The sequence below is a fragment of the Manis javanica genome, chromosome 8 (assembly GCF_040802235.1).
Source record: "Manis javanica isolate MJ-LG chromosome 8, MJ_LKY, whole genome shotgun sequence".
NCBI classification, from domain to species: domain Eukaryota; kingdom Metazoa; phylum Chordata; class Mammalia; order Pholidota; family Manidae; genus Manis; species Manis javanica.
The window spans coordinates 14,730,099-14,754,996 of NC_133163.1; the positions used below are offsets into that span (position 1 = coordinate 14,730,099).

At 37.0% G+C, this 24,898-nt stretch overlaps 1 protein-coding gene across 4 annotated transcripts in view; it reads right to left on the reverse strand.

Moving 5' to 3' along the window:
- TTC8 (tetratricopeptide repeat domain 8) overlaps window positions 1-18,938 on the reverse strand; it is a 45,435-nt gene extending 26,497 nt beyond the window's left edge. The window contains exons 1-7 of one of the 4 annotated variants that reach the window (XM_073242006.1): window positions 18,778-18,868; window positions 18,482-18,521; window positions 6,396-6,516; window positions 5,165-5,228; window positions 4,898-5,057; window positions 4,586-4,675; window positions 2,408-2,452 (exon numbers count right to left, since the gene is read on the reverse strand). In XM_073242006.1, the coding sequence (XP_073098107.1) occupies window positions 2,408-2,452; window positions 4,586-4,675; window positions 4,898-5,057; window positions 5,165-5,228; window positions 6,396-6,480 (444 nt within the window). In that variant the 5' untranslated portion in view covers window positions 6,481-6,516; window positions 18,482-18,521; window positions 18,778-18,868. Of the gene's footprint in view, window positions 1-2,407; window positions 2,453-4,585; window positions 4,676-4,897; window positions 5,058-5,164; window positions 5,229-6,395; window positions 6,517-18,481; window positions 18,733-18,777 lie in introns of those variants that run through there. The other 3 variants (XM_073242004.1, XM_073242003.1, XM_073242005.1) reach the window with 3 other exon arrangements.
- Window positions 18,939-24,898: the final 5,960 nt, after the last annotated feature.

Genomic DNA, 24,898 nt, shown 5'->3' on the forward strand with positions numbered 1-24,898 from the left:
GGACTCCACTTTTGTCTGTTTTACATATTAGGGTCTGGATATGATTTCACTTAAAGAAAAAGATTTTGCTGCTTAAATAAAAAATTTTAAAGTCACTGCTCTATTTGTTTAAGATCAAATTTTTAAAAATCAATGTATATGAAGAACTGTGAAGCATTCTGTAACATAATACGTAAAGGTTAACATCTGTTATCCTTAGAATCTTTGGAATATAAACTCAGCTAGCACAGAGAATAAATCCTACTTTTTTCAATGTGGTTTCTATTTCTCAACACCACCACATCAATGCCAAGATATAGAACAATAACCTCAAGATGAATCTATTAATAAAGACATCACCACCATGACCTACAAATAGCATATGACCTGCCTACCTTCTGGACCCACTGCCTACAACTCTTCCACCCTCACAGACTTCACTCCAGGCACTTCTTAAACAACCCAAGCATGCTTCTATGCTGGGACCCTTGCAGTTTAAAGTTCTCGCTGACTTATATGCTCTTCCTGCATGTCACCCTATGGTTCACTCCCCACCCCCTTCATTCAGTTCTCTGTTTAAATGTATTTTCAAAATGGACTCACTGACCACATCCCACCCCATCCAAAAAAACATCTTGTGCCATGTCACTATCTATTCCCATACATGCTTTTCTGATTTTTTGCTTTCATAGTACTTATTATCCCATGACATGTCATGTATTTTTAAATTTGCAAATTATCTCCAATCCTTGACCAACCAGAATATAATCTGCAAAGGAGCAGAAATTTTGTCTGCTTGCTATACTCTGTAATCCCAAGGCCTAGCTAGGTGCCTGGCACACTGTAGCCACTCAAAAATCTTGAGTGAAAGAATAAATATCTCTTCAATAAATGAATTAATTTTTAAAAAGTCAAGATAGAGCTTTATGCTATATAGATTGACTCACTTATGAAAAGGAATGGTATTTGGATGTTTCTTTTTAAAAATCGTATGATTACATACTTTTACATATCATACTGACCAGCTTTATACCTAGTGGAAATGGCATATCCTGACTGTTATTTACAGAAACATGCATGACTTCTCAGTTGCCCCAACCTTACTTTCCATTTTCATCCATGACCACATTCATTAGCACTTCATTATAGGTAGCTCCCATCTTCTATCTGGCCTAGCCTCTCAGGTACATTTTAGCACCACGTCTTCCAATACTTGCAATGGATTTAACTTGGATAGGCTTTCACTATTTTAAACTCAAAATGCCTTCAAGTGAATTACTGAGCTCCATTACAATCTGACTTCCTTCACTAATTATCCCACTTTGGTTCAAAAGACCATCATTCTTCTCACACTATCTTTGGGAGGCAGATTTGACTTGTGACTTCTCTTTGTCCTCAATATTGAATCTGTCTTCAAGTTCTGTCACTTCTTTCGCTAAAATTCTCTTTCATGCACCCATTTTTATGTATATGGCCTATTAATTTTTAATTCCATACCCCGCCCATGTTTTTAGCCTTTCTTTATACTTATTTTTCTTCCTTTTCAAAAAAAATCCTCCTTACTTTATGGATCAGTATCACCTTCTGATTTTTTTTCCCTTTGCTACTTGGTAATAATTTCAGTTTGGCAGTTGCCTCTTTAATTGTTTCATTATATCAATTTTACTTGGTCAACTAAATTGCTTGGCTTGTGTATGGTCAGGAAAAAATACCATATTTCTATTAGTTTTCCTAGTACACAGCATAGTGACTGACACAGAGAAAACACAATTGAGGAAAATGTTTTTATTTTCCTAAACACTTAATAAATTGGATACAAAGCCCTGAACTATTGGGAAAATACTATCATTTGACATTGCAGAATTAACTACATTCAATTTGACAAAATTTGTGAGGTTACTGGTCATTTGCATACTAGTGTGTAAAAACTCAAACAATAGAAAAGTTATATGCATATAACCTAAAGATTCTCTGTTAAGAGGCTACCAAAATTATTGATTATTGTCTCCCTACTTGCGTATTCTTGAAATTGTCTATCATAAAATATTAAAGGAGGGACGGGGCACACTACAAAGAAACCAGAAATATACATATTAGTAAACCTGTAATATACTATATGGACTACAGAAAAAAATGGTTCAACAATGCTAACTATTAGTACAAAAAATAAACTTTAACAACAAGTATGTTATGAATTATTCTCAATTATCTATAACCTGCCTTTCAATGGCAATGGTACTCTGTGGACCAGTCTTCTATATTATACAAATTTTCTTATTGAAACTGACAATGGATTTGAAAGCATTAGTAATTCTTCAATCTTTAATAATTTCTCTGTTTATAAGACAATAAATAGACCATTTCAGAATCTAAATCACCAAAGTTAAAAAAATACAATAAAAGAAAATAGCATGAATTTAAAACTTACAGTCTTAACATCATTTTCATGATGAAAGATATACTCAAACAAAGCCTGTGAAGAAAAAAATGCCAAAAATACATTAGATTGTATTTTAACAAAAGAATTCTACTGTTATATCAAAACTCAAGGACAATTTTGACAGCAGCTAGATTGAACCAAAATAACAAGGTACTCTAAAGTACCTGGGATTTATAAGTAAAGGGTCTATCCATCATTTGTTACAATCACCTCTTTTAAAATAATGGCTATTTACACCTGATTCCTGCTTTTACAGAATACAAACTGGAAAGCTCAAATAACTGGGCAATTGTTTTCATGTTACACATATTGTTTTACTTAAAAGAGACAAATTAAAAGACCAAGTTTGTGATTGTCATAAAACAGAGTCGCCAATTTTTTACATATTCTACAGTGATTATATTAATGATGACACTTTAGACATGGGAAAATCTATAAGCTCCTTCTGAAACAAAGTACAGTTTCAGTGTAAAAGTGGGGTGTTTTTTGCTTAATGTGCAGGTGACTCTAATATGCAGTCTGGGCTGAGAACCATAATTTGAATATTTCACCCAAGTCGTTTGCATAAATAAGCATTTACTGAGTTACTTCTTGGTGGTAGTATGTTTGTGCATAAAACCATTATTTTAGCCTTGCAAAGAAGCTAGGGCCCCCTAAAAGATATCAAGGGTATAACAGAGAAGACTTGGCAATTATAAAAAGAAAAAAGATATTGGGACAGGGCACTTATTTAAAAACCTATACCTAACCCTCCATGTGTTCTGTTATAAAGAAAAAAAAAAGTTACAAGTACAGTTGGTGTTATCATTACCATGAAAAAGATGTTACAACATTCAAGACTGTGTCAGGGGTCACCACAGACACCCCAAGCAACATGCCAATATTAGAAATGAGTTCTGATGAGTCAAGGCAAGTTGGGGACCAAAGGCAGAAAAACCTCGCATTATTTCTGCAACACACTAAAAAAGCACAAAATCTAGTTCAATCTAAATCTAGTAACATAGACCAGGTCTGTTCCGGAGGCCTATTAATTTAAGGGAAATGCCTCCACTGACTACACTCCCTGGTTATAAAATAGCAATGGTATAACTAGCCATCCAGCTACCTGAGTAAATGACCTACAAAGGTAGAGAACCAGATACTCCATTTTTTCTTTTAATACTGCACTCGCATGAGAGAAAAGAAAAAAGGTAAAACTTTACGATTCTGTTAGATGAAATAAATGGACTGCTGTCATTTAAGAAACTAAAAAAGTCATCAGCACTAATACAAGCTGATTCCCTGTTGACCAATCATCATTTCTTTTCTGAAGTAAATTTCAAGTCGGAATGGCTAGTGGCCATTCTTATTTTCCCTAGAGTGTTTGATATTCAGTAAATATGTGAAATGCCATTGGAACTGAGATTCCAAATGAGCTCAGCACTCATGCACAGAATTCAGAGATCAAAGCTAAAAACTAAGCTAGGTTTAAACCACTTTCAGCACCAAAGTATCAGTGCTTTGTCTCTGAATTATTCCAAACTCACTTCCAAGTTTTTTATATACCAGAAAGGTCATGGACAGCCTCCTTTCCCTCCCAGCCTCTCTCAAACTCGTGCACTCTCTCTCTCTCTCTCTCTCTCTATCACTTTCATTCTCATTTTCTCCTTAATTTAAAGGAGCATCTAAACTTCAAGTAGTTAGAATTACTAATGTAGTTCACTTGCCACTGTCTGGCTTGAGTAATCCTTAATGAAATGCCTGATTAATTACTAATTAGAAGGAGCACATTTTTTTTAATCTTCCTTTTGACAGTCCTAAAATCCTACCAGTATAGAAAATTATTTTTCTAAAAATAGTACAGGCTGAAAAGAAAAAAAATACATGCATATAGATGACCTTCTAAACTTCATTCCATAAAGATGCAACTGCATATCTGCTCTCTTTGTTGTAAATTACTGTTCTTTGTCAAATAAAGCAAAAGGATTTCCTATAGTAATGTTATATATACTTTATTTCTGACTGACTTTCCTTAACTTAAGACTAAGAGAAATTTTACATATTAATTAAACATTTCCATTTCAATCAAGACATGGCCTTTCCTCCACAAATTTTTATTTCCTACAGTGTTGTTAGGATAATACTTTTACCACTTCCTCATAACATAAAATCATTTTCAGTACATACCTTTGCCAATTTAGGTTTCTGGGCATATTTTGTTAAATTCAGTCTAGATAAATTGATAAAAGGTCCATCAGGACTTGTAAGCATGGAAGCCTATAGAGAAAAATGATAGAACAAGAAATCTGAAACTTTCTCTTAAAACATAAATTGAGTTTCATGTGCATAAAAATCATAAAATCAATATAAGTAAAAAGAGTCACCTTCAAAAATCTTCCATATAGTTCTCCACTATAACAGTAGAAACAAATGATGTAACATTAATTACATCAAGCTACTTTGGTAATACAGGGCTATGGTAAGGCTGACAGAACTTACCGTTCCCAGCCTAACAAATCTTCCAGATGAGCTGGTGATAGGGCGAGCTGTGTAGGCAGTTCTGGGTGTTCTGATGGCCTGCTCCATAGTGCCAGGCCTTCCACTTTGTGTGTTGGGTCTAAGAAATCCTGTAATGGGTCTTCCAGCTTGAGTGACTGGCCTGTGAAGATTGTACATTATTAAAATACAAAGAAGATCAATAAAAGAAGGTTTCTGTACAATCTGGTCAATATTTGGTGGCAGAGGGTATGAAACAGAAATACATACCTGACAGCGGGACTAGGCCCTCCCATCTGATTAGTTCCAGGGAGTTTCAAAGATGTCCCAGGGCCTATGAAATGATATGGCAAATTCAATTTATACATTATTTATTAACCAGTAAAAACTGTCAGCTAACATAATTTTCAGAAATGTGCTGGCCTGGTGGAAAAAACATTAATAACAGGAAATATATATTTTAGGCAAATGTGTTTGAGACTGTTTTTTGAGTATCTATCATGTTATTTGGTGTATCACACTTAATCCTCACACCGAGTCTGTAAGGTAGGTAGTAACCCATTTAGAGAAGGCTTAAAGAGTTAAGTAAACAGGTCAGCCTGTTAGCAGAGCTGGGATTCAAAGTCAAGAAGAGCAGGCTCCAAAGCATCAAAAAGATGGTTCTATATTCAGTTTATTTTCATGCAAGTTCCCCCCAAGGAAAGATCATTTACCTGCAAAATCTAGAATTTAGATATTTTAACTCCAAAAGAGTAAAATGATGGGGCAAAAAAGATATTTTAACATAACCCATATGTATTTTTTTCTCAATTTCCATTTGAAACTTCAAAACAGCTACTAGCTTCCAAAATATATAAATGACTGATAACTGTCACAACTAATAAACAACCAGCAAGACCACCCTATGTCATGGTAATCATCCAAAACCATTTGCACCAGCGCACCTGCAAGCTAGAGGCTGGGCCTGTGACAATCCCAACAGGCTTCACAGCCCAGTGTATCACCCGGTCACTTCACATCATGCACTGAAGTGAGTCCCCTTCCAGGATTACCATGAAGTGTAGATTTCCAATGATCATTTCTTAAAAATGTTTTCATAGTCCTTCTGTTGTTTGGATGCTTCCTGTGTTTAGACTCAGATAAACAATCTTCTGATATATTCGATAAGCAGTTCAGATAGAATGCATTTTTATAAAATATTTAAAAATGCATAATATACATTTTATTGAAAAATTGTTTTAGACATGAACCTCATATCTTAAGTTTAAGATAATAGAATTGAATTGTGGAAGGGAAGCGTTTGTACTGTAAGGCAGAACAGACACCATGTACTTGATACAATGTTTTTTCATTATATATCATTATATATGTATTTCATGTATATATATGTTTATAATGTATCATCTATATAATGTCTAGTGTTTATTTTATATATATATATATGTAGTATCCCTCCTCCTAATGGCATTTAATTTACTTAACTAAAAACACCAATACTTACGTGGAACTTGAGCAATAGCATTTTCATCCAGCGTCATTTCTGCAATTCCTTCCTGATCTACATCAATTTCATCTACATATACCATTTCAGTTAGCGCCCGTGCTTTCAAAATCCAAGCTGCCTATAAAGCACGGATAAAACAAAGCATTATTAAATAGTATTAGAAGTACTGCATAGCCTATAGAAGCTAGTCATCCTTATTACCTAATTTTTTTATTGTGTTTACCACTTAATGCATTATACTAACTTACAGGGCTATGTTAAGTAACTAACACGAGAAGGTAAGGTCATTATTAATCAAGAACAACCAATATATCAATTAACTAGTAAACAAAACTGTGGTAAAAAACAAAAGTCTTCTAACATGCCTTTTTATAAGTAAAAGAAGACCTTTAGGGAAATTCTTAACTAGAATAACTATTTGAAATGAGTAAATCTACAACCACAGTGCTCTTTCTGCCTTCCTCCTCCAGGGCCAAGTCCTTCAGGAAGACTTCCTTGAAGGTTTAACTCTAAGCCCACTTCCCGCATCTTTCTCATAGTTCCATTATTACATACTCACCATATTCAACAAACACTACAATTATTTGAGCATATGGTAGTCCTGCCTTCCCCAGAACACAAACCTTTTTACCTTGTTCACTTGTGAATTCTCCCTAACGCCTATGGATTTTGTACATAATAGGTATTCTAAAAATGTTGAATTTAACTAAGGTCAATTTCTCCCAACTCCCAGTAACTAATCAATACAATCTTGGTTGCTTTGAGATCTAGCCAGTAGAAAACCTGCTAGAAAGTGGGGAAAAAATGGAAATGGTAGTTAAGGAATCTGAAAAATGTCTTGTCAGCTTGGCTTTACCTTGAGCAGTTAGATGTAAAGGTGTGCACAATTAAATACCTAAACATTTAAAATTGTTTCATCAGAAATACTTACCTCTCAGCTTCACTATAGAATAGAGGCAGAGAACAATAACACTCTACGTCCTGTGGAGGATTTGGGGAGAAAGCATCCCTTGAAACAGTGGCCCAGAACTGGCTCTACAGCATAGAGGAAACAGCACAAGGGAAATGTGGGGAAGGGTCAGAGCTCACGATACTAGGGATCCAACCATGAATAGGCTGAAGGGAGGCAAAGGGACTGAGAGAGGGACAGATGAGAGCTGCAGGAGGTCCAAGAAGTCCTCTTTTCAAGAACCTAAGATGTAGTCAGTCAGTCCACACTTACTGAGCATCACCTTATTACATAGCATTAGGTTAGGTTCTGGGAAGGAAGCATGAGAAGATTAAAACATGAGTCCTAATTTCCCTGAACACATCACCTCTCGGATTAAATGATGTGCAGAACAGGTGACAAGTGTGTAGTGAAGAACATAGTTATGTAGGAATTAGAAAGTGGGGATCGTTTTGTGGTGAATGTATATATTTAAAAACTTTTTAAAAGAAATTTGTAATGCTTTCATTTTAAGGGGAATAAAGAAGACTGCCTTCACAACATACTTAGGTTCCTAAAGTGAATGAAATTACATTTGGTCAGTGATTGGTTTTTTGGCTTGTACTTTTCTGGTTGAGGTTTACTGGATTCTTATCAGATAACTTATAATAAAAGGCTTCAAATGTGTGGATTTAACACAATTGAATGAGCAGAATATGGGCTCAAAGAATATGTTTGTAAAAAAAAAAAAAATCAATTCCAGTTGGATCTGCACCTAACTGTAGGAGCCACTAAAGCACAGAAATAATGTGAGGTTTTCACTCACCTAAGATAAGGAAAGTTTCCAGAACTACACAGTATTCTCAGGAGTCAGGGAAGTTACCACTGGCTTGGACTAATTTTAATTTAACTTCAAAGATGGAAATAAGTCATCCTGATTTATCATAGGTTCCCACAGTTCATCCTGCCCTGCAAGTATCTGATGGCTTTGATTTTCCAAAAGGGCATTCTTTGCTCAGCCCTTTGGTGGACAGGAAGGGCTGCAGCATTTTCAGGTGAAATGGTAAAGCAGGATTAGGTTCCCCTCTTTCACTCCCTTATTACCAGGGAGTCCCCTGCATGCCAGGTCCTGGGAACAGAGATGAGTAAGCCACAACCCTACTTCTAGCTCATCAGAAAGCTAGTGTTACAAGGAAAGTGTAATAAAAATCTGGAGCATGTTATGGGAGGACAGAGAAATGCACCCAGCTGCCTGGGGGTGGCAGAAGGGTAGAAAAGAAGAATTTGGTTCAGCAGCCAAAATGGGAAAGCATGTGCCAGGCAAAGCGAACAACAGGGCAAAGGCAGGCTTGCTTGGGGGCTCACAGCACATTAGGCAACTCCGAAAGAGTTGAATATGGTTGAAGGATCAGGTTCAGCTGAGGCAGCATTCAAAAGAAAAAGCTGCAAACAAAGGCAGGGACAGATGATGGACACCGGATGCCACAGTGAAATAGCTCCATTTCTATCTTTATGATAAGGAGTTAATAAAGCTTCAAAACTGTGATTTGGAGTCCTAGTTAAATTGGCTTTCTAAAAGTCAAATTTTTATTATTATGGTATCATTTATATAGTTAGGTATTAATTGTCCATGCACATATTTTTTAAACTATTTTCATGTTCAGCCTGTTATCTCACAGTCCAATTCATCATGCTTCTGGACATCCACTCTCCTACCACCCTCTCAAACAGTAAGGAGCTGCAAACATTTTTACATTAGGCTAAGCAAAACATAGAAAAGTAAATCCACTACTCCTTCCCTATATATGAAGTAAATCCACTATTCCCTCCCCATATATGAAGGATAAATGCTTCAAAAGCCAAACAGGAACATCTTTTTAAAAACTGCATTCCCTAAGAATTTCCTTTTTCCAGAAGATAAATAGATCTGTATCTCAGTTTCTAAAATCTAATTCTTAATAAGTAGAAATGATATTAATTTTTTATATTTCAACATCTGTAATAAAATCTTCTTAAACCATTATTTGATTTTAAATTTATTTCATCAGTATTTGAGAATATTAATCTTCCTGACTTGTCTTCTGTCTTAACAAAAAAATGGCCCTGAAAATCACATATCATTGCTTGATTAAATATCAGATTGTATTCAAGAACTGCTCTTGGCCATGTGAACAATTCTAGGGATTTTAAATGAAAACAGCAGATGGGGCTTTGGCTTTAAAAAAATAAAAACTTTATTTTGGAAACAAGCCAAGTATGTTTTACAGCCCTAAAGCCCTCTGTTTAAGAATAAAAAATAAATTCAAAACTGATCAGTGATTAAAATTAAATGCATAACAAAGGATAATTGGTGATTCCAAACTGTCCTTTGAATCTGAATAAAAACATAAATGGGTTTTACCAAATATAACCTGTTAATAAATGACAGTACCATGAGGTTTATGTAAATATACTTAAACGCCTATGCATTGGAAGCACTATGAAATCAATAAAAATGATAGATGCTGAGGAATTTTCTTCAGGGAAATTCTAAATGGAAAAACATAGATTCTCTCAATCTAAATGACTAACCATCACAGCAATTATTTCTTTTTTCATCTGTGAAAAATAATCCCATCTCATTCACCTACTGTGTTAGTCTATAGGACATTACTCTTGAGGCAAAATATCTGCCTGCTAACATCAGGAAAATATTGACTCACTTGTGCTATCTTTTATGAGGTTAATCCAATTTTTAGTTATGAAAATAAATGTATGAAGAGTAAAACAAAATCCACTGTTTGAGTAACACATGTTTAAATTGTCTCATCTCTCTTAATACAGAATGCAAGGCCAATAGTTTAAGACATGTAAGAAACAATTTGCTAGAGTATTAGGATAAAGCTACCAACCGGAGTCTGTCCAAACTGGCTTGGCCAATATAACAATCATTATCACTTGACTGTCTACGGAATGAAAATGAAAACTCAGGCACAAAATACTGAATTGTTATTGTAAAGTCTCACTTATTTTGAAGTTGTAAAAATGTATGAAAGAGGAAAGGCAAAAAGTGTGAATAGTGAGCTCAAAAGAATCCCGTCAGCCTTGTTCCCTTTTTATTCTCTTGGATCACTAGCCACTACAGCAGCAGAACAGGAAAGTCACACTTCACACAGGTCCTTCATCAGGCCCCTGTGCTAATTTAAACTTTCAAATACCATTTAGTTTTAAAAGCTTACCAAAATGCAAATTATTGATGTTTTAACTTCACTTTCATTTTAATCAAAATCTTCCAAGATTACTGAAAACAAAAGGCACATTACTTGCACTATTTATAATTTAGGTCTTTCTTAAATGACTTGTATGTATTATGCATAAAATAGTTTGGCACCATCTATCAATTTGGAAATTGTTATGAACACTACAAAGACAAATGTCACCTTTAAAAGAAGAGAGTGCTACATATTAACGTACATATTTTAACCTATTTAGTGTTTGCTTAATATTACACAGGCCTCCTTCAAGTACTTTGCATAATGCTTTCTTCTAAAAGTTTTGATGATTACTCATATAAATCCCATATGAGGTTCAAATTGTTTATTTACCTAAAAAACCAGTTAAAATTCCCTCTCACTTGGCAGGACAGAGCTGGCCTACTCCTTACTCAGAACTGTCCTATCCGTCCATGTTTTCAGACACTTGTGGCTCTGTTGACTTCTTGGCTCCCTGGTTCCCCCTGCCTCCTTTATTTTTCTCATCCTTCTAGTCAATATTGGTCTTTTCTATTGAAGCTCTAAGTCTAAATGAGTAAAGTATGTTAATTCCACAAGGCTATCCACCCACAGACACAAAAATGTTTGAAATATAATAGTTTTACATACGAAGGTACAGGATGTCTGGGAAATATGGGTAATGTTATAACAGCACAAGTAGATATGCAGCAAATTTTCTAATCTAGAGCAACAACTAAGCAGTAGGAATGCAAGGATTCTCTAAACTAAAGGTCGCAGCTAAACCTTTACCTGAGAAACTGGCAGTTTGGGATCTGGTTCCTGGAAAGCATTAAGAAGGTAGTAAACATTTTTTAAGAAATACAGTTTCTAAAATAAGAAGTCTTAATGACTAACCAAGTATTTGTAGGTGGACTTAAACTGATTCAATAAAAATCCAGATACTTTCTCCCAAAATGCTCTCAAGATTCTGCAAAACTAATACATGCTTAAGAGTCCTAGTATTCTATGATCGGAAAATTCTAATTACTCTAGCCTTATACAGAGCACAGAGAAGTTATCTTAACTACTGGTTTAATGACAATAGAATATTTCAGAAATCAAAAATAATTTTACAACTGTACCAAGGAAACATTTCTCTATATTCAAAAATAAGTTCAAGGTGGGGAAAACATTCAAACTTTAATCACTTAAGGAGGAGGAAGAAAATCCACATACTATAAACCCTTCTATGTCATATAAATAAATTGGGATTAGTGGCTAAATTAATTCTGATGATAATACTCAGAGAAATTTTTATAAACTGTGTAATATTTGTTAGTGGCAGGTGCTAATAAACCAGGTTTTTTTCTGTCCAAATTAAACAGAAATCTATAGGGAAAAAAAATCTAGAAAGGGATTGTAGTGATGGTTGTATAACATTGTGAATGTACTATTACTGAATTGTATATTTAAAATTGTTAAAAGTTTAAATATTATGTATGCTTTATCAAAATTTTAAAAAGACATGAGAAAATTAAATAGAAATCTGTTGTAAGAAGTCAGACTTAGAACAAGTTTATTTATAAAACGTCTACAAAGTCTACAGTCAGCAAGCAGTCTCTGTTGAACACAATCTGCATCATGTTTTATTGGGGAACCTACTAAGAAACAGAAAAAGTAAAGTAAAAGAGAGATCATTGCTCTCCTTGCTTTCTACAGCTCTAAACTCCAAAAAGGATACCCTAAATATTTTTTTTAATATGTGTGCAAGCAGTGTGTAATCCATCTGTTCACCATGGAAGCATAAGCAATTTCTTTAGCATGACACACGGTAGAAGCAGCAGAGGAAAAGGCTAAACTGAGCAGGAAAATCAGGGCCCTACAGGGTAAGATTGAGAGAATATTTGACAATCTGCTGAACAGAACACAAAACAGCAGCTAAGAATACTTAGCAATTGGAGGTTTTCAATTCAAGTGTATATGAGGAAGATCTGGAAAAAGTACAGATTTCCAATCCCACAGTCCATACTTAAAGAAACACATTGATACAGGCAATGAAATGACATTCTATTATTTTTCTGTATTTGTTTCTTCTATTCTTTCTTGTATATACTTGTATGTATGTCTGTATGAACCATTATCTTATGTGAGTCTCATAACAACCATCTGAGGGAGGCAGGTAAGCGTTATTTTATAGATAAGGAAACAAATTCAGAGATGTCATGTAATTTGCTCAAGGTCACACAAAACAGCCAGAACTCTTTTTTTGCCAGTGCATCTTGGGAGATAGAAAGAAGAGTTGCAAATGGTAAGGCAGAATTGAAGGGTAAAGCGTAGGAGAGATACAAGATAAATTCCATATAGAAAGGGAAAAAACAGATCACCAGTGGTGATTGTAGGCAATACTTGAAAGGGAAAAGAAAACAACTAGGAGAGACAAAAGCCACTGATAGTAAAAATTACTCTGTCAAGGGCAGGAAGACGCCCCAACAAAGTCACCAGCTCAGCCTCAGAGAGTGCTCCGTTTGCTGGTGAAGCCCTCCCTGCTCTATCTCTTTCTTTCGCACTTCAGGAATACATTTTACAGTTATGATTTACCATGCAGGTAAAGAGCATGTAGGGAAATGATGTGACATGAGGCCGTCAGTGAAGAAAAGGAGAGGCCTAGAGGATGGGAAAGTGTAGACATAGGTGATGCTGTGGGGTGCATGACAGAGACAAGGCCTAAATGGGAAGGAGGCAGAGAACACGGAATTCCACAACATAACATCCCTGACACCCTGCTAGGCACTGAAAACACTCTATGGGGGAAGGCACATAAATAAAGTACAACACTATGTGTTATATGCGATACTCAAGGTATAGACCAATTACAAGTGTCTTAGATGTAGGGGCGAAAAGCAGAACACATGAGAGATAAAGGAATCAGAGAAAAGGAAAACATTATTCTGGAAATTATGGAGTGCCAATGATGTATGACTATATTCAACATCATTTAATCATCAATTTCACTGAACACTTTCCTCCCAGATGCTTTCCAGATTACCAACAAACCTTTCAGAAAAATATAAATAATAGAAGCCAACATGCAAATATCTTTAGCTATATAGAGACAACACCAGCTTGCATTGTTGATCCCTTACCATGTATTAATGAACTGAACTCTCACAACAACCCTTTGAGGTAAGTATATTTTACAGATGAGAAAACTCTAAGGTCAGGGTGTCCAGGCAGTATTTGAACCTCAGTACTCTGCGTCAAGAGCATGCTCTTTGCTGAGTATGTAAGACCACGGCAGGGCTGGAAGGCAGAATACTGTAGGGTGCGGGCGGGGAGACCAAGGCCCAGTATGGCTGGTCTGGAGATCCAGCAGGGGCAGCAGGACTATGAAGGAAAAGAGTCAGGGTGTTTCAGTTTAGAGACAGAGCGAAACTTTTTAAAAAATCACCGAGACCCTCATCTTTGGATCTCAATTATAGTTTTGTTATCTAAAGTCATCCCCCATACAGAGAACTGCAAGATAGGCTCACTTGTTCTAGCAAATTATTTCCGTGGGTATCAACACAGTTGAGTAGAAACCAGGCCTAGGCCAGGAGTCAGAAGACCTGGGCTTGGTCCTCAGGGAGCCAGGGAGCCATTGAGTGACGTGACCTTGAACAAGTCATACAACTTCTGTTACCCAGTCCTCCTCTCAAACTGAAGCAATAGTGCCTACTATACAAGATAGTTTCTAAAATAAAACCTTGCATCTTTAAGAATATTTCATAATTTTCAGAGTACGCTTTCATACACACTATCATTGTTAAGAAGAGTAAGGTGGTAACAAAGTAACAGGAAATAGCAGTCACACAGAATTTCCGGATCAAAACATATATATAATGAGCAGAAAAGCACCAAACTTTGTATCACTTCCATTTTCAGAAATCAGAACTAACTCTCAGCTTTGGCACATCAAATTAAAACCTCGCTTTGCCTCCCCTTCAAAGAGAGGGGAGTAAGAGGACACGGAAAGTGGACTGGCGCTGCCTAGAACCAGCAAAATCTCATTAGCATCACCGTCAATGCACATCAGTTTGCTTCCTTCCTTCCTCCCGAGGGTAAGGCTTTCTCTTAGGCTGTTGCTATTACTTCGGGGAATTAACTCTCCAGATAATTCGGAATGCGACTTCCTAACTGCCACCAAAACTTACTCTACCTAATGAGTCTACCCAGTCTGCTCTTTAAGTACTAAGTCATTACTCGGAATTTAGCAATAACAGGAAGGAAAAAAATCTAAGGGAACAAGAAATGGATGGATTTCAGAAGGTTTAGGGGGAGCTAGTGATCAAGTAGCTAAGTGGGAATCCAATCTGTATAATTCAGCAGGAATAGAAATTCATAAAATGAACTGTTCGACAGAGTATAGAATCAAAATAAGTCTGGCTAAGTCCCCATGGTCCCAAAAAGGAAATAAATCAGATAATCATAAGAAAATATTTTTTGGCTTGGAGCACTGTCTCAACCAACTACCAAAATATAGCTCATTGGGGACCCCCAGGTCCATATCTATCATCAAAACCGGTGCGTGTCAACCTTTTCTCCACCTTCAAATCATTTACAATGATACCTGCTCCTCTCTGTAACATCATTATAAGCAGAGATTGCTGGTGGGGAAGGAGAATGTGAATTACCCCTCTCTGATATATAGCTGACAATCCCACTCTCAGAATGCTGATTTTAATAAATTGAAAATTTATCAGAAATCTATCCCACTACTAAAAGCACATTGTCTTTAAAAAAAAAATCCCACTGCCTGAAAAACCTCCATGTTTTTATGAACTGTTTAATAATGATAAATCTAAAAATTCTGGACTGGTTTTAAAGCCATGTGTTCTGACATATGGAACATAAAGAACAGTAATCAGGTTAAGCAACTAATCAGGACGATCTGCATGGGCTGTAAGAGAAAGCATTCCCTCTAAGACCATTCTGCGTTTCTCCCTTTAGTATCTTACAACTTGTAACTACCCGTCCAGTCACTAAAGAACGCTTTGAAAACAGACAGCGCCTCTATGAATTACCTATTCCTACTGTATTTTATCAAATAACTATGATAAATTAACCAGTAACCCTTCTTTCTTTCAGCAGACCAGAACCTTAATGTCCTTCATGCTTACAGACCCAGCCCTCTGTTTCTTGCCCTTCTGCGTCTGGAAAAAGAATACAGTGAAAGAGCAGTGTTTAAAGGTTGAGTCAAAGCCCAGTCTGGAAACGTTACAAGTTCAAACTTCCATTCCTATTGAAATGCTGTTCATTGTTCTGGAAGTATGTATAGTTCCTACCTAAATAAACTACCTCACCAAAACAAATAAAAAGGATTAAGAAAAGGAACAGGATATCACAAATTTCTTTTGTATCTGGCACTGATTCTTCTAGACCTACTCTGATATTTATAGGGGCTGAACATATCAACCCTGTTCATCAGTAACAAAGAATGGCATTTTAAAAAGTTTCTATGGTATTAAGAATCAATTATGTATCACATTACGAAGTATTATTTCAAATCCACAACAGGACAATGGAATAGGCCAGAACCCAATAAAACCTATTGCCATAATGATCTTAACCACATCAATTGGCTAACCAATGATAACAGCAGTATTTCCCAGTGTGAACCTGTGTTTTTTCCTTCATTATCATTACCGCATGGTTCCATCATACATACCCTGTAACAAGTCTTAATCTCCCAATAAGGCCCAGTGGGAACTGTATACAAGAGGTCAAATAAAAAGACCCAAGCTCTTAACATGAATTGCTCGCTGCTAATTCAGGAGATTGTAAATGAAGCACTTACCTTATTCTTCCTAGGTAAAAGGAAAGGAATCAAGATCTCCTCTATGGCCCCTTCTTAACCATTAATAAACACTGCTGTTTTGCCATGCATTCCCAAAGTGACATCTCCCCAGGATAATAAGGGAGGTATCTGTCCCTCTGTCCCCCCAGAAAGGAACCAGTAGTCAACTGGGTTTCAGAATATTGTCTTATTTAATCAAAATTAGGCTGGTTTCCTTCCTTTAGGACTTCCCAGAGCCTTTAATCTGAGTACACAGATATGTAAACTTTACCATACAGGTAAAAATCTTGAAAAAAGCACAGTTGATGGGAAAATGTACTGGAAAAAGTTGAGAAACACACAGCTTTGAAATATTAAGCTACATAATCGCCAAAAAGGAAGCATAATAGAGACAAAGGGAATGCCTCACCAACTTTGTAACTTTGGACAAATTACTTTACCTTGTGCCTCAGTGTGCTCAATCTGTAAAATGGGGGAAATAGTGCCAACCTCCTAAAATAGCTGAAGATGAAATGAGATACTGTATAAAAACCTCTGGGCCTGACGCAGAGAAAATACTCAATAAATATTAACTATTATTTTTGTTACCTACTTTGCAAGATTATTCTAAGCATAGAAATTCATATAGTTTATATAACTTTTGCCTGGGAAGTAGCAAGCACTCAATAAAAGGTCACTGAATTAAACACATATAAAATCCTGATCACAGTACCTAAAACAAACTAAATCTGAATTCATAGGCACAATACTGAATGTCACTATGATGTGTTTAAGATTATAGGATTTTAACCATTAATAAAAACACTGCTACTTTGTCTATATTTTCCAACATGACAACAAGTCTCTAGTATAACTACAAAGATATCTGACCCTTGCTGCCAAAAAACGAATCAATGGTCAAATAAATTTCAGAACTATGGTATTAATTAAAATTAGGTAAAATTACGTTTTTCTTCAGAACTTCTCAAAGCCTTTAGTATGAATCTTGAATCTCTAAATAGGGAATATACATTTCCCAAATGCATTTAATGTGGAAACTTTCTTTCACTAAGCAGCTCCTGGGACTCTTGTTCGGTAGAACACACGATGGAAACTACCCTAACGCAATGGAAGAATGGAAATAGCATGTAAAGTTCTTGCAAACCATTGTGCCTAGAACAACATCTGGTACATCACAGAGTGTAATAAACTTTTTCTGTACAAATGCAAAAGGGCCAATATTTTGTCATGGCCTTTGTGAAATCTTTTTTTTGTGAGGGGCATCAGGGGACTACTGAGCCAAGGAACACACTTTGAAAAATGCTGCTCTATGGAAACGTAGTAAACTAATATGAACTAACACAAACAAAACCTAGCTTAGCATTCCCACCATTATGGTTTGCTGTCGGGGGAGACATACTACCTATCTGAAGGCCACACTGTTCACCTCAACATATCAATGTCATCTTTCATCCATCTGCTGGGAGCTAAGGCAGAGCCTAGTAACAGTGTTCACATTCATGCCTCTGCTTATGTAACTCCCCTCAATTTTCCTTTTTTTCCAACATCTCCAAGGCAACAACACTAGAGGAAAAGCTGGGAAGCCAGAACTATATAGGTACATTCTGCATTTACCAGAAGCACTAACAATCTGCCACAACCCTGCTCCTATTCTCCTGTATCTCCATTTTGCCTCTTCCAGAAGCTTCCATAGTCATCTCACACACGTGTATGCCCTTTTTCACTCACTTTAATATCACACTTATTCAAGAGCACCAAAATTACCACTGTAGTTTAAGTTTTCTTTTAATCAATGCTATCATTGCTTTTTCAGGCGAATTTTTCGTCCCATTCCTACCTCCTAATAAATTTACTTGGTCCCCTCCTAGATTCTCACTTGTCTAACTTGCATTATCCTCAAGTTGCACTAATGTCCCAGAACCAAAGTCTCCTTCACTCTTGGACAACAGTCCTACGATGAAGTGGAAAAATCACACATTTGGTCCAAAAGAAAAAAAGCAGCTATTTTAACGGGGTGGAAAGTTACGGATCTTTGTTTATGCGTAATTGTTTTAGAAATGTATATCGTACACATAGCGAGCTGAAGAGCCCGTTCTTGCGCAAGTAAAAATGAATTATCACAGTTCCTCACCCAAGTAATATGCAGGGCTTTGATGTTTCTTAAGGGGACACTGAAAGGAAAGGGGCTGAAGTTGGCGGGGAGCGCTCAGGGCACAGGGCTCCTGGATCCTGCGGGGACTCGGGGACACAGCGGGCAGGGAGCCGCCAGCCAAGGGTCCAGGGGGTCTCGCTCCAGGTGCCTCTGCTGACAGGGTCAACCGCGCTCTGGGCTTTCCTCTCCGAAACCACACCCTGGGGCCTGAGGATTCCCCAGAGCCCTCAGCCTCATCGCCGGGATCCAGAAGGCTGACGAGGTCCGGCCAGTACCTGGTCGTAAGGGGACTTCTCCAGCATCTGCGTGCACAGATCTGCGCAGAGCTGGAATTTCCTCCGCCTAAAATAGCTCCAGGCCAAGAGCAGCGGCTCCATCTCCGGGCCCATGGCGGCCTAGAGCAGCCCGCGAAGGACCCGGGTCCGGCCCAGGGAGGGCGGGGCCGAGGGCAGGGCGGGGCCGAGGGCCCGGCGGCGTCCAACTCTGCTCGGCAACGCGCGGCGGCGGGGCTTTGCCAGAGAGGTGTTCCACATCGCGCCTGAGAACAGGAAAAAGAAAACCCTCCGCGAGCAGAAGGCAGCTATAGCACTTGCCAAACCTTGACTGCAAGAAAGGTGTACTTTTAAAGCATACATATTTCATTAATTTCGAGAAGGCATCTTGGCTAAATTAAGAGGAGGCAATAATGTAAACACCTCTGACTGGGGGCCTCCACTCTCCTTGAAGAGGAGTGGTTGCCTAGCAACCGAATGCTCTACATACCCTTTCAGGGAAAAATCCTTGAGTTGATCCTCCTACGAGTCACTGTCCTACTCTTCCCCTTCACGCATCCTTACCCCTATCACTTACTCTTCCGGCCTGAGAAACACAAACATGAAAACAGCTTCTTCAATACCATCCTGCTTATCAGAACTCAAAGCCTTAAATCCTAAATCTCTCCAGTCTGTTTCTCCAAGTCCTTAAAAAATCTCAGTGTCCGAATTGACAGGGGCATTGGAGGTTACTGAGCCCAATCTACGCATTTTACAGTTGGGAAACTGAGATAAGCTCAGAGAAGAGAAATTATTTACCTTAAGTTGTATGGAGTTGGGGAGCTGGACTGCAATCTGAGTAACTACAGGCTGTAAATACCTTTTGTTAATTCTACGATGCATAGGGATTCTGGACTATAAATTGGTGGCATTTGTACCAAACAAGATACTGTATGCAAAAAATAAAAATAAAACAACTTTTTGAAACACCATCTCCAAACAATTACTATTTGTCAAATGTTTACTTGTGCAGAATAATCTCTTCAGGCACAATTCTGACTTTTCCTCTAGAGATATACACAAGATGACGAATATCTCTAATGGTCATGAAAAGAAGTGTGACTGGGCCAAATCCAGGTAGACTTCATTATGGAAGACTAAAAGATTTGTTTTCCTTTCCTCTTTATCATCGTGGGAGAGGCAGAAGGGGAAAAATTAACTCAATACTGAAAATCTTTCTGACCAGGTCTGAATCTCCTTTATAGATAAGAAACTGACAACAGCTCTTAGCAAAAATATGTCATTCCCAATTTTCTTGTAATTAGTGCATTTGTGTTTCCTGAATGTGCCTCTAGAAATGTATTCTGTCCTGATACAGCAGCCCACGTTTCTAGGAGACACGTTTTAGGACACATGCTGCCAGTTGGCAATTGGGCTCAGTATTTCACAGGGTACAAGGCAAGCAGATCCCACGTAAATGAGTCTTAAAACTGGCTCCATTTTAGATATATTTTTAGAATAAACTATTTATTTTAGAGTAGGTTTAGACTTATGGAAAAGTTTTAAAGACAGTACAGATGCTCCTCAACCAGTTTTCCCTGTGTTAACATCTTAGATTATCATGGTACATGTGAAGCAATTAAGGAACCAACATTGGTACCTTACTATTAACTCCATAGTTCATTCAGATTTCAGTAGTTTTTTCCAAATCCCCTTTTTCTGTCTCAGGATCTCACTTTGGATACCATAATACATTTAGTCACCAGGTCTCCTTTGCCTCCTGACATTGTCTTAGACTTTCCTTGTATGTAATGACTTTGACAGCTTTGAAGAATACTCGTCAGGTATTTTGCAGAATGTCTGGGGAGCTTTTAAAAATACAGCTGCCCAAATTCCAACCCTACAGATTCTGACATAAGTGGTTTGATGTAGGGCTGGGGAATCAGTGTTTTTTTGATACAGTAATTTTAAAATTACAGGTAATTCTAAAGGACAGCTAGGGTTGAAAAACCACTATGTTGAATTCCAAATGGTCTTGTATACAGTGAGATCATTGCCAACTTCCTAGACAGGAACAAGATTTTCCTAAGTGGGGCAAATACATGCAAACATATATACACATATAAATGAGTATGGGCCAAAAAAATATTTTAAGAGCATAATTCAGCTTCTTTCAGAAGGCTGTTAAGTTTTTTTTTTTTTCAGAAAAGTCAATTGGATGAGGAAAATTGTAGAATACTTAGCAAATTGCAGGATGCCAAGCATGTCCAAATGCAGCATAAAATGTGCCTTTAAAAGGTTATAAACATTTGTTATTTTTAATCATGTAACTATGTTTATAGTTAATCTTAAGAATGTACAGATAGAATTCGTTATCTTCTAAAAAATAATTTCTAACCCGTAATGCAGAAACCATTATTTTTTTTAAATGGCATGGTAGTAATAGGAAGAATAGTAAATATAACAGTGCCTGGTGAAAGATTTACTAGGGCTACCTCCTACTGGAGAAAATGAAGCATAGAGATACAACTGAATTCCTTTGAAAGGGTCAGTTTCACAATCAGAGGTAGATCTGAATTCATGGATCCTTATCTTTTGCTCTCTAGCAACTAGATATCTCTTTAGGTTAACTCAGTTTAAAATCAAATACTGAAGATAATGTAACTTGAAATGCCAAAGGTTAAATTTTCTTAAGGGTTAAACTGTAATTATTCAGGCCATTTAAACTTAATCCAGAAAAAATGCGAAAGTTAAAATAGGATACTCTCTTTGGTCAACAAGTATTTGTGCAGGTCCTGTGCTTGGCAATAAGAATGCAGAGATGAGCAAGACAAATCTCTAGCCCCAGGGGTATGTATAAGAGTGGTTAGCGGAGGAGAATTAGACTTGAGGTCAGAATACTAACTGTGTTTTCTCAGGCAAAGTAAGAATCAATACAGGATGGTGATTAAGAAGCCGGCTTGGAGGCAGATTTTCTGTACCATATTTGAACCCCTGACTCTGCCACGCACTGAAAATAGGGACCCTGGGCAAGCGGCTTGACGGCACTATTCCTCAGGTATGTGCTTCATCCATAATGAAATATGTGTTTGCTGTGTTGTTTAAAATTTTTTGAGTTTGCTTTAAAGGACAAGAAAAACAAATGGGATAGATTAAACTCGTAAGATACGTTAAATACAGATAGTTAAGTACATCATTAGGCCACAGGATATGTTAAGCATAGAGTGAATAGGCATTTATGTATTAAACACATTAAAAAGATAAAACAAACCAATGAGAGTGTACTTGTAGATAGTCTGAAAATTAAAGAAACCCCACCGACATCGTGTCAGGAGGCCTGCAAGAGAAGCTCTCATGCCCACTACTCCTCAGAAATCTCAGATCCCATCAGAGGACAGATGCCATTCTGTTTTAGCTACTTTACCACCCAGCAGAGAGAAGGCTTCCACCTTCTTTCTTCCTGCTATAGCCCAGCCAATGTGAAGCCATGATATGTGGGACTCCCAGTTTACTCCAATGGACATTTGCTTAGAAACAGCCCTCCTAACTCAGCACCTTCCTCTATAAAAGGCTGTTCCTCTCCTTTGTTCTCTGGACATGCCTATAGTTCTGCTTTGCCTTGCATGTCTTGGATTGTAATTCTCTGCTATTCCCAAATAAACCTGTTTTTCCTGGTGAGATAACAGACTGTTAATTTTATGATTTTCAATAAAAAGAGATGGAAAGTAAAGGAAACCTTAAATATTCATGAAACACGGATCAGCTTTATCTGCTTCAAACTGCTCATGCACTGGTATCACCTATTCTAGCCCACTTGTCCTCTGCTTAAAACATTTACTGCTATTCACCAGGTCATCACCAAGCTACAGCTATAGCCATGCATGTTTGCCTTTTATTTCTCCAAAAGAGCAAGTGGCATCATGGACCTTCCATTTCTGAACATCCTTGTGTGCCCTCAACTCTAGTCCTTGTAACCACACCATCTGCAGTGAAGGCAGATGACACAGAGTCAGAACATAGGAACTCTGAGCAACCCAGAGATAGGGTGGTCCTTCCATCTGCTTTTACTAAATGCCTTAATCTGCCCAGTCTCTTTCCACTTCTTCTTACTGTATGTTATAAATTGACTCAACAAACTAGCTGATTTGGGCATCTTAGTTTGTCTATGAGCCTTTCAACTCCCGGACTTCTGGGACAGCCTGCCAGGTTGTTGTACTTAGAGGGCACTGTAGCATTTCCCCACTACATATAAAATGGGGATGAAAGTGATGATGACATGATGACAGTGATGATGACATGATGACAGTGATGATGACAGCGACTATCCTATGGGATGGTTGTGGAGATCAAATCAATTTAATTTAGGTAAGGCATAATCATGTTGTTTTTCAAAGAACAGAAACACATTGGAGTAGAAACCAAAAGTGTATGCAACCAGGGATCACCTCAATTTTCAGTCAGACAATTTATTTACTACGTGCTAAAGATTGAGCACTTTGAGACAATACCAAAGATATTAGAGGTGATTCTCATTTTCCCAGTTCCTTGAGTTGGTAAATATCAATAAACTCACAGAAGCATGCCCAGTGAAATCTAGAATAAGAACAAGATATGCTACCACTACAATTTTTAGTAATGTCCAGAAAATTATAGTCAATGAACAACATAAAAGGTTTGGCTTTTGGGAAGGCAGAGCCAAAATAGTATTGTTTGCCAATTGTGTTGCCAAAGTTGTCTTTCTAGGAAATTTTATGTAAGAAAGCTTTTGTTTTTTAAATATTGATTTTGTAGTTTGTAGTTTATTGGACACTACGATTCAGTACTTCGAATTCATTCATTATATGCTAAATTATATGCTTCATTCTATGCTAAATATAGCATAGAATGAACACTGTTTTTGGATTGTCTATTCAGGGCCATTGATATGAAGGTCAATACTTGCAAAAGTACAGCAAATTACAATGGCTCTATTTACAAGCCTATACATTTTCTTCAAGTGTTCAAACTTATGTGAACCTTTATTCAGAGAAACACTATTTCATGCTGTAAAGTTAGTCACAACCAAAATTACTGGTATTTCAAAAACTTGAACAATTTTTCCTCAAATTATTCCTAAAAATAATAATTCCTAAAAACTGTAATTCCTATAATTCCTTTAAATATAAATATAAATTTCTATAAAAAATCCTGTAATTCCTAAGAACTGCTGACTTCCCTGAAAATAAATAAAATGCTTCTCAGTTTCTGTATATGAGTTGCATTGCATCAACCTCAAATTACCGACATCTGTCAAGATGTATTTTCCTCTTGTGGTTTTCCAGTGAAATTATTACCTGTTATTTTGCCAAAGGTCTTAAGAAAGTGGAAACACAATTATGAAACATTCCCTTTTATCCTAAATTTGCTTATTTCAGTCTGAATTTCACATCCACTAAGGTGAGCCATCTAGTTGTTCTTAGGAATACTTATTAAATCCTCTGATTCATATCACATACAACAGCCTAAACAATTTCAAACCAAGTCCTTAAAGAGAGCTGATTACATTCAGTTGCTTTTTCCATCAAGCTTCTTGTACTCAGAGAATCCGATTCTGAAGCCTGAAAATGAATTAATTTTCAACAATTGAAGAAAGCTCAGAACTCTGTTGGTATAAATTCTATTTATGTGACAATCACTTCTGGCTCCATCTTATCCTCAAGCGATTGAACATGAAATGAAAGAGTACCTTGCTTCTATTCATTGGTAAGGGGCCATGCAGATTTCTTTAGTCTGTTTTGAAAACAAAAATAGACCTAGTTTTTTTTTTAGCTAAAACAATAATAAAGACTTTGTCTTCTCAAAGAGCGCAGAAACACACTGGGGTGGAACCCAATGCAGCCAGGCATTGCCTCAATTTTCAGTCAGACAATTTTTATCACATGCTAGAGACAGAGCACTTTGAAACAAAACCAAAGAAATTAGATGTTGTTCCATTTTCTCAGTTCCTTGAGGAAGTGGGAAATCTACCAATCATATGGCAAACCAAAACCTTCCTATCATAAAGCATTTATCCATGGGGAATCCTGCTATGATTATTTAAAATAAAGGTACTGACTTTCAAAATGTGATATACACTATATTCTTACATCCTTGTCTTGTACTCTGA